The 10,481-nt window shown below is 41.2% G+C and overlaps 1 protein-coding gene across 4 annotated transcripts in view; it reads left to right on the top strand.

Moving 5' to 3' along the window:
* The window catches only part of LOC143297598 (acetyl-CoA carboxylase-like), an 81,885-nt gene that overhangs the window by 2,011 nt on the left and 69,393 nt on the right, over positions 1-10,481 (top strand). The window contains exon 1 of one of the 4 annotated variants that reach the window (XM_076610013.1): positions 5,023-5,227. The exons of the other annotated variants lie outside the window; for them this stretch is intronic. Coding sequence (XP_076466128.1) covers positions 5,214-5,227 — 14 coding nt within the window. The 5' untranslated portion in view covers positions 5,023-5,213. Of the gene's footprint in view, positions 1-5,022; positions 5,228-10,481 lie in introns of those variants that run through there. 4 annotated transcript variants of the gene reach the window in all.

The following is a 10,481-nucleotide window of genomic DNA, read 5'->3' as shown; positions in this document are numbered from 1 at the left end:
ACACACATCAATGTTGGCAGTAGGTGTGTACTGAGGGTTTTTACATATTCTACTTTGACCTGAATATCTATATATAGTTGTGTGTGTGTGTGTGTGTGTGTGTGTGTGTGTGTGTGTGTGTGTGTGTGTGCTCTTTTTAATAGATTTTTATATCTATGTCTATATTCTATATAGGATCAATGATTGCATGAATTTTTTATAAGCTAAAATACATTTTCCAAAAGACTAAAACTTTGTGTTCAAATCCACACAATAGCACTGACGTTGACTGTGGTTATTTGAAATTTGCTGAGTCTTCAACTTCAAATGTGAAATTTTCGTAAGTTTGGTTCTTTGTTTGAGTTGTTTGTTAACAGCAGTTTGTTTCTTTTAAGTTGAACTGAAAGATCAAGTTTGTGTTATTAAAGCATGGAGATCTTCACTGGATCAGTGGTTCATGGTTTAGGGGGAAAATGAAGGAGAGATAGAACAACAGAGAGAGGGGATACAGAGAGTCCCTTGGCTGCTGGGATAAAAACAGTAGAAAGTGGTGTTTTAAGTCCTGAATCAGTATCCAGAACAAATAGCCATAGACTGAGAAAATTGTATTGTATTACTCTTTTTGTCACAACAGATTTCTCTGTATGAAATTCGGGCTGCTCTCCCCAGGGAAAGCACGTCGCTACACTGAGAGCACAACCCATTTTTTTGTATTTTTTCCTGCCTGCGGTTTTTTTTATGCATTTGTATCGAAGTGGATTTTTCTACAGAATTTTGCCAGGGACATCCCTTTTGTTGCCATGAGTTCTTTTACATGCACTAAGTCTGCAGATAAACCACTCTCAGTCAAATGTGTGAATTTTCAGCCTTCAAAAGTTAGTTTTCATCTTTTGATGTTGTCATCAGTGATGTCAAGATGGATGTGAGTGCTATGTCCGAAGGCAGCCAAGGGGTAAATACAGAGAGCAAATGTGAACAAATGGACAAACCAAAAGCAGAGAAAAAAGATTTATTGCTTTCAAGTTGTTTAGCTCTCTTCAGCAGTGCACCTTGAAGAATGAATTCCACTCACACACACACACACACACTCTCTCTCTCTCTCTCTCTCTCTCTCTCTCTCTCACACACACACACACACACAGAGTACATATACCTTCAGAATCATGCAGGTATTCTTCTTTCTGGCAGCCTAACACAGATACAGCTTATAAGTTGTACTGCTCAACACGCACACTTGCTAAGGATCCGACAGTGAACTTATTGTGACTATAAAGAAATTTATATATCTTATTCCAGACAAAATGGTCAGATCATGTTCCTTGTCCAAAGATACATACAAAGAAAATTAATTCGTGAAAGTTTTGTGAGATAGTGAGTAACAATGAACACATAAAGGTTACCCCCCAAATCAACCATAAAGAGGACATGGGAGGAAAACGACATCTCCTTCCATTGTGAAAACAACACAAAATGAACAGTCAGTCATGGATGTGACCCCTGTGAGCCTCAATAACAGTTCTGCAACGCCTCCTCATGCTGCAAATGACGTTTCTTGTCTGCTGCAGGGGAATCCTGCCCCACTCCTCCTGGATAGGGATCCCAAGTTCAGGTTGGTTGTCACATGCTTGCACAGCTTGTCCAATATGTCCCAAACATTTTCAGTGTGGTTCAGGTCCCCAGAATGTGCCCACCACTCTATTCGGTCGATTTCCTCATTTTGAAAGTACTGGCTGACAATACAAGCAAGGTGATGGTGGGCTCTATAAAAGTGAAGTCCACACCAGTGACGCCAGTGTAGGGTCAGACATTGGGGTGGAGGATCTTGTCACAGTACCTGCCCACATCCATGGTGCTGTTTTGCAACACACACAGGTCGGTTTCGCCCTGCGTGGAAATTCCACCCCATACCATGATTGAGCCTCCACCATAATGGTGGTGTTGAGACATGTAGGCACTTTACAGTTGTTCCGTTGGTCATCGCTACACCCTCAGCCATAGCCATGTCCAGGCAAACCCAAGACTCGTCGTTGAACAAAACAAGGGTCCAGTCAGCTGCAGTACAAGTTTGATGTTTACAAACTTGTTGCATTCTGGCTTGCTTTTGGTTTGGGGTCAAGAGGACATGGATGGCCAGAGTTCTTGAGGTCAGACCAGTTTAATGGGATCTTCTTCTGACTGTTCTGAGTAGAAACTTGATTGCATGATACACACTGGAGGTCACTGCACAGCTCTGGGGCATCCATGATTGAGTGACGACGTGCCTGGATGTGGAGAAATCGGTCCTGCCACCATGCTTGTATCGTCAACCACCACCTGCAGGACGAGGGATGACATTGAACATGTTCGGGACATTATTGGACAAGCCGTGCATGCATGTGACAACCAACCTCTCACCTTACCTGAGCTTGGGATCTCTCTCCAGGAGGAGTGGGACAGGATTCCACAGCAGCAGACAAGAAACGTCATTTGAGGTAAGAGGAGGCATTGCAGAACTGTTATCAAGGCACACAGGGGTTGCAATCATTACAGTCTGTTCATTTTCCACACCACTGTCTTAACTGAGTGAGATGAAACTATTCTTCCATGCCCTGTTTATGGTTGATTCAAGTGGTAGCCTTTGTTATATGTTCATTGATACTCACTATGTATGACTATCCCATGTAATTTTCACAAATGAATATTCACTGTATTGATTTGTGGACAAGGAATATGATTTGTCGATTTTGTCAAATAGAATACTTTTCTCTCTCATCACAATGTGTTTGAAGTCTGATCCTTAGCAAGTGTTGAGTTGTAGGTATATATTTGATACATTTACTAGCTTATGCAGCGTTTCCTTTGAATAGGGGTTTTTAAAACAAAGTATGATAATTATTTGTTTATTAAGTATTTTATGTAAATGTGACATGTTTTCACAGAATTGGAAAAGACCTTGAACATAGTTTCATATTTGAATTTTGTTTAATATGAACATGACATGTTTGCATGGAATTGGAAAATGCATGTTTTTTTTGTTTGTTATTTAACAGTACAAAAAGTCTGGCATATTTTATGTTTTCTTTTCTTTAAACTTGACATGCTTGTTACTTGTATTCCAGTTGTTCCAAAATTATTTTTCTTCAGTACAGCAGCTGCTTACATTGGGATGTGCAGAAGAATTTGACAGTTTGGCTATTTATTGAAAAAACCCCAACTACAAACCAAAGTTAAGAAAAAAAAAAGGTTGTACATTGAATATTAACCTTTATTTTATAGCATCCAGTTCGAGCCAATCCAACTGGAGCTAAATGTGAAAAAAAAAAAATCTTTAAAAAATTGTTTTCTTTTCTTTTGCCTCAGTACGTAGCATTAGGTTTTAGTATGGAGCACATTATTTCCTGTGCATTGATTCTACTTCTTCCTTTAAAGTGCTCTAGCTGTACTTGGCTTTCTTCATTGACCCCTCAATCCCCCCCTCCACCCCCCGAAAAAACAACAACAACAAAACAAAAAAACAACAACAAAACAAAAACAAACTAACAAACTATCCACCTAACGTAAAAAAAAAGAAAAAAAGAAGAATAAATGGATTAACAAATGAATATTAGCAATACCAAGCAAAAATGAAAAAAAAAAAAAAAAAAGGCAAAAAGAAAACAACAGAAAAAAAAGAAGAAAAAAACACACCTGAAAACAGTTATCTTATGGGCATGATCCTCGCTGATTAAGTTTGCACTGATGAAAATGTGCCCCCCGTGGTGATGCCGGGGGTCTTTCAGTATGAATAACATTCCCCCCTTCTGGAAATTCTGTGCTTGAAATTTCCTCTTCTCTGTCACTCTCTTTGTTTCTGCCTTTTTTTTTCTATCTTCACTGTTGTCTCCTTTTTCAGCCTACCCAGTCCATTCCCCTTTCTTTTTTTTCAAGCAAGCCTTGACACTTTTTTCTCTTTTCCACAGTCTATGATGTACTATCTGTGCTTTTTTGCTCTGGCGATTAGGTAGTGAGATGTAAACACTGGGATGGGCACTAGCTGCCCATTCTGCAGTGTCATTTGCCTGTATGGCTATTTAATATTTTTCTTGTTTGTCTTTGAATTTTTTTTTTTTTTTTTTCCTTTTTTATGATTTTTTATAATCTGGGGATGATAAATTACACAGAATGGCTGGCGTCCTCAGCATGGCCCAGTCTTATTTGCCATAAGGAGCGAAATGGTTGGGATACTGTGTCATGAACTGTTTTGTGGGTTTGTCTCAGTGTGTTTATTATTTTTTTAATTTTTTTTTAGATGTGACAGTTTTGTGTTGACACAGTTGAGCATTTGTGTGGTTTGAAAGTCCTGATATGGCCCTTTGTGGTCGGCTGGACTTAAGCAACAATAACAAGAATATGATGAAAATGTGCTGTAACTGCTGGCTCTTTAGTTGTGTCTGCATTTTTTTAGTTAAGAACTTAGATTAAATAATTCTGATCTCTTCCAGTTAGAATTTGAAAATACTTATGCCACCCATTTCGTAGTCTTAACACTTGAGCTGAAGTGAATGATGCCATGATTTCGGGACAGAATAATTATTGTCAGTTGATGCTGAGCAATAAAATGCATGCAGTCTGTTTCCTGAATTGAATCAGATTTTGATAATTAAGGTCTGATCTTTCGATCAGCATCATGTCAAGATTATGCACGTGATGAAACTATTTCTGTTTGTATTGTTTTGTTTAATTTTGTCTGCCCCCCTCCCGCACCCCCCAGTCCCTCACTTGACTGAGACAACTTCACAGAGAGGCTGTTCTACTGTGAATGGTGGTGCAGGCAACTGCTCATAAGTATTCCCCATGGTGCAGATATACAGAGAACAATACCATCGAGTGCAGCCTCGGAATCCTACGCTTCATCTTAATTTAAAAGTAACTTCTCTAGCTGTCACGAGGCGCCACATGTGTTCAAAAGGAGGCGTGTCTTCTGGTCAATGTTTTCCTCCCCCTTCGACCGGAAGTTTTCAACAGTGCCAGGCAACGAGCATGACGAAAGCGAGCTCGAAATAATATTGAGCAATGGCCGCACCATGGGCCGATTTGGCGTGATAATCGCCCCTGTGGGATTGTGAAGAAGCAGACGCTGGGCTTTTCTCGGGTCGATATCGGCAGCCGATGACTCTTGGCCTTGACATGCATGTGGAGGCTGTTGATGACAGAAAAATACGTTGTGATTAACAAGAGGAAAGGAAGAGAGAGAGAGAAAAAAAAAACCGAATACGATGGCTTTTCACAGGTCAGTAGATACCGGTAACTGTAAGATTTTACGGTGAAACATTTCTCAGACGTGTTGGTCAGTCTCGAGAAATTTTGGGTGGGGTGGGGACGTGCGGGTTTACGGGTACTCAGCGTAGCTTCGGGTGGTGCATGTAGTTTGTCAGTGGTCGAAGTTCGAGGACCGTCGATGTTCGTAGCACTTGATTAGTTCTGGGGTTTCGGACAAGAGAATTATGCAAACTGTGATTTCAGAGTGTTTTGTCGTTGCACGTGTTTTTCATGCCATAATCAGGTTATGTTGAGACGTTCCTGTTTGTGCTTGCCTTTGAAGCACATGTGTGGGCGAGGAAATGCCTTCCCTTCCAAATACCCACTCCATCTTCACCACACAACACATACAAACACACACACACACACACACACACACACACACACAATAGCACACTTCATATACACAAAAAAAGTGTCTCACACATACACACACACACACACACACACACACACACACACACACACACACACACAAACACACTCTCTCTGTCTTTGTCTAGAGTTATATGATCTCTCTCTCTCTCTCTCTCTCACTCTCTCTCTCTCTTTCACACACACACACACACACATACACATATGTGTGTGCTCACACACACACACACACACACACACACACACACACACACACACATATTGAGAAGTTTTCATCACATGATCAGTGATAACAATCAGTGATAACAATCAAAATGAGTTCAGTGTACACATTCGGGTGTTGTTTTTTGTTTTGTTTTTGTTTTTTTTCCTCCAGTTTCTTGTTTGTAATAGAATTTTTGCCATTGACTACTGGATCTAGAAAGGCAGTTGTGCTTGCTTCACTACCCTTGTGAACTATAAATTATTTCACTTCAAACACATATATGTTATAATTATACACAGACATGAACACACACACACACACACACACACACACACACACACACTTCAAACTTGTTATTGTGGTTTTCTACACATGGTGCCCTCCTCTAACCCCCCTCCCCCCTAATCTCCCGGCCCCTCCCCCAAAACAACCCAATTCTCCTCTCCTTTATGACACTTCTCATAATTAGATCTAGAACACATTGTAAAAAAACACACTCCACAATGTTTGTTTATCATGTTACACTTACACTGTTTCATTTAGAAAGTAATTGGTAAAAATTGTCCTGAACATCTGTTACAGACTTGCAGAGTTATGGGTTCATGCGTGCGCACGCGCGAGCGCGCGTGTTGTGTGTGTGTGTGTTTGTACATTGATGACATATGTAGTGGTCATAAATTGATATATATATACATTACTTCAAAGTAGGGAGAGGATAAAGATATGAATGGAACAGGAGTGTGACTGTGAGCTGAGGATCAGTGACAACCTGTGTGCGTCAGTTGTGACCTCTCTGTCCTGTTCTCACCTCGCACGGAGCTCACAGTACTATTGTATGTATCGTCAACTGAGAAAGCTTCAGTAAGGACACAGCGTTTCTCTCTGTGCTGCAGCAGTTCTTTTGTGTAGTTTTTATTTTTTATTTATTTGTTGTTTTTGTTGGGGGTTTTTGCTGTCCCATCTTCTGCACAGTTTCAGTGGCATTATTCCCATGCCGCTCATTCCGAGTCCCCCATACACAGCCACACCCGAGTTCATCTGTCACAGTCCCAGTGCCAGCAGTCCACAGGGAACCTTTGATTTACGTTGCCAGCTGGCCACACAGCAGAGGAGACCCTGCACTGCTGTTGACTCACTTTGGTGGTGTTCGATAGTTCCTGTTCTGATTTGACATACTTAGAACACCACCTACTAATTTTATCACAACAGATTTCTCTGTGTGAAATTCGGGCTGCTCTCCCCAGGGAGAGCGCGTCGCTATACTACAGCACCACCCATTTTTTTTGTATTTTTTCCTGCGTGCAGTTTTATTTGTTTTTCTTATCGAAGTGGATTTTTCTACAGAATTTTGCCAGGAACAACCCTTTGAAAAAAAAGTCCTGACGGCAGATTCAAACCTCGCGTTTTCCGGTGAGAAGAAACTGTCTTACCCATTACACTATCATGGCTCCTTAAGGAGCCATTAACCCTTAAGGTTACTTCAAAGTTGGGAGAGAGGTGTAATCGCAGAGCCAGACAGAGGGAGCATCTACTCATTTGTGGAGTTCTTCCCATGTAGGCATTGTGTAGATCCTTGTTGCATGGAACTGGTTGACCCCATGGGTGGTGCCGCTTGGTCAGCTGGCCTGCTGGTGGTAGATAGTTACTTCATGGTTGGGAGGTTACTTCATAATTTAGAGGTTACTTCATAGTTGGGAGAGAGATACTTCATAGTTGAGAGGTTACTTCATTGTTGGGAGGTTGCTTCATAGTTGGGAGGTTACTTCATAGTTCGAAGAGGGATACTTCATAGTTAGGAGGTTACTTCATAGTTGGGAGGTTACATCATAGTTGGGAAGTTACTTCATAGTTGGGAGAGGGATACTTTATAGTTGGGAGGTTACTTCATAGTTGGGAGAGGGATACTTCATAGTTAGGAGTTTGCTTCATTGTTGGGACATTATATCATAGATGGGAGAGGGATACATCATAGTTGGGAGGTTAAGTACTCCATAGTTGGGAGGTTAGATCATAGTTGGGAGAGGGATGCTTCATACTATCATAGTTGGGAGGTTACTTCATAGTTGGGAGAGGAATACTTTATAGTTGGGAGGTTTCTTCATAGTTGGGAGAGGGATGCTTCATAGTTGGGAGGTTAGATCATAGTTGGGAGAGGGATACCTCATAGTTGGGAGGTTACTTCATAGTTGGGAGAGGGATACATAGTTAGGAGTTTGCTTCATAGTTGGGACGTTATATCATAGTTGGGAGAGGGATTCATTGTAGTTGGGAGGTTACGTCATAGTTGGGAGACAGATACTTCATAGTTGGGAGGTTAACTCTCTCCATACGAACGGCGAAAGAGACGACGTTAATAGCGTTTCACCCCAGTTACCATCATCAAGATATTGCAAGTGGAAGGCTCTTATACTGAAGAGGTGAATGTTGACAAAGAATACCACAATTCTGACGACGGAAGCTAAAGGCTGGGTCATTCAGACACCCACTGAACATCCGAGGGGTCTGTGTAGAGGGGAAGAGAGGGCTAGCCGTACTGAGTGAGTTAAGTACTTCACAGGTGGGAGAGGGATACTTCATAGTTGGGAGGTTACATCATAGTTGGGAGAGGGTTACTTCATAGAGGGTTACTTCATAGTTGGGCAGTTTTACTTCATTGTTGGGAGTTAACATCATTTTTGGGAGGTTATATCATAGTTGGGAGATGAATACTTCACAGTTGGGAGGTTACTTCATAGTTGGGAGAGGGGTACTTCATAGTAGGGAGAGAGTTATTCTTAGTTGGGAGGTTACTTCAAAGTAGGGAGAGGGTTACTTTGAAGTTGGGAGAGGGTTACTTCAAAGTAGGGAGAGAAGGTTACTTCAAAGTTGGGAGAGAGTTATTTCAAAGTTGGGAGAGGGTTACTTCAGGGTTGGACGAAAGTTACTTCAGAGTTTTTGGTTGGACAGAGACTTTAAGAGTTTTTGTTGGCATGGCCTTGTTTGGATTTAAAAAACAAAACAAAACAAAACAAAACAAAAAACACAATGAAAAGCAAAGCAATAAAATGAAACAAAGAAACAACCCCCCCTCCACACACACACCTACACAGCTCCGCCCCCCCCCCCTTCCCCCACCCCCACCCCCCCGCACAACAACAAAACCAAAAACAGGAAACAAAACCAAAAAAATAGCAAAAACAAAAATGAAATAAAGAAACAACAATAAAAGGATCAGCAACAATGTCAATAGCAAAACTGTGAGAAAACAGTGCTGTTTCCTAGTTCATTCATTCATATACACTTGCACACACACACACACACACACACACACACACACACATTCACTCTCTCTCTCTCTTTTTCTCTGTGTGTGTCTCTCTCTCATCCAAGTAATATTGGTGATGGTGGTAGTCACTGTAGTATGTTGCACTTGCCATACACAGATCTCAGAGGCAGTATGAGTAACTACAATACTGTACCTTTTAAACACCTGGATGTCTTTGGAACTTGTAATAAGTTGTATACTGATGACATCTCTCTCTCTCTCTTTCTCTCTCTCTCTCTCTCTCTCTCTCTCTCTCTCTCTCTGACTCACTTTCCTATCCATCTGTCAATCAGTGTGTGTGTGTGTGTGTGTGTGTATGCACGTGTGTGTGTGTTTATGTTTGTGTGCGCACTCACGCGCGCATGTGTGTATGCATTTGTGTGGGGGTGTGTGTGGAGAGGGGGTTGTTTTCTTCATTATGTATGTCCTTCTGCATGAATACCTTTTCCCTTTATTTAATTGTGTGCTATTTCAAGTATTTGTATTTTGTAATAGATGTAGATTAGCAAGGACAGATTGGAAGAATAGGCTATACCTAAAATCTTAAATTCTTGAATAAAAACATTTTGAGTTCTGAGTTCTCTCTCCTGTCATCTGTCTGTCTGCACACACACACACACACACACACACACACACACAAGGAAGCATCCATTAACTAGTGCAGTCACTTTGCTTTTCCAAGCAACAATGAAAAAAAAGCCCTGCCCCCTCGTGCCACCACGCCCCAACAAAAACAAAACAAAACAAACAAACAAACAAACAAAAAAAAAACCAACAACACTCCTCCCTCCCCCCAAAAAAGGCAAGGGAAAAAAAAGCTCATATTTCCACATGTTAAGGAACAATTTAAATGCAGTTCATTTCACCTCCAGCCACACTGAACTGGTGAAACTTAATTGCTGCAGTCGAGCATTCAAGCATATCACTGGTGGCAGATGGGTTGAATGGTTGACTGGATTCTTCAGTTTAGTGTTCGTTCACATAGTGTGTTTGTCAGATGAACAGTTCACCCTCTGCTGTGAACACTGTAATTTAATAAGCGCAACGTGTCAGTGCTGTGATCTTCTGTTGCCTAGTTATGGACACCAACCAGAAGAGGCTTGTTTCCAGACAGAGAAGATTTGATTTTCTTTTCTTTTTTTGTTTTAATTTCCCAGCCTGACCTTACGAGTTCTTAGAATTACTGCTAATCACAGTTTATGAGTTAGTGGGCTGGGGGGCGGGTAATGGTGGGGTGGGGTGGGATAATCACCTAGAGTTTTGACCCATTCACATCCTGTTTGAGAGTTTATGTGGTGTTGCCTTGTGGGTGGCTTTCAGTATACTGTATTCACACAGTCT

This window comes from Babylonia areolata, chromosome 23, assembly GCF_041734735.1.
Source record: "Babylonia areolata isolate BAREFJ2019XMU chromosome 23, ASM4173473v1, whole genome shotgun sequence".
Classification (NCBI taxonomy): Eukaryota; Metazoa; Mollusca; class Gastropoda; order Neogastropoda; family Buccinidae; genus Babylonia; species Babylonia areolata.
This window is presented reverse-complemented; position numbering and strand designations above follow the sequence as displayed.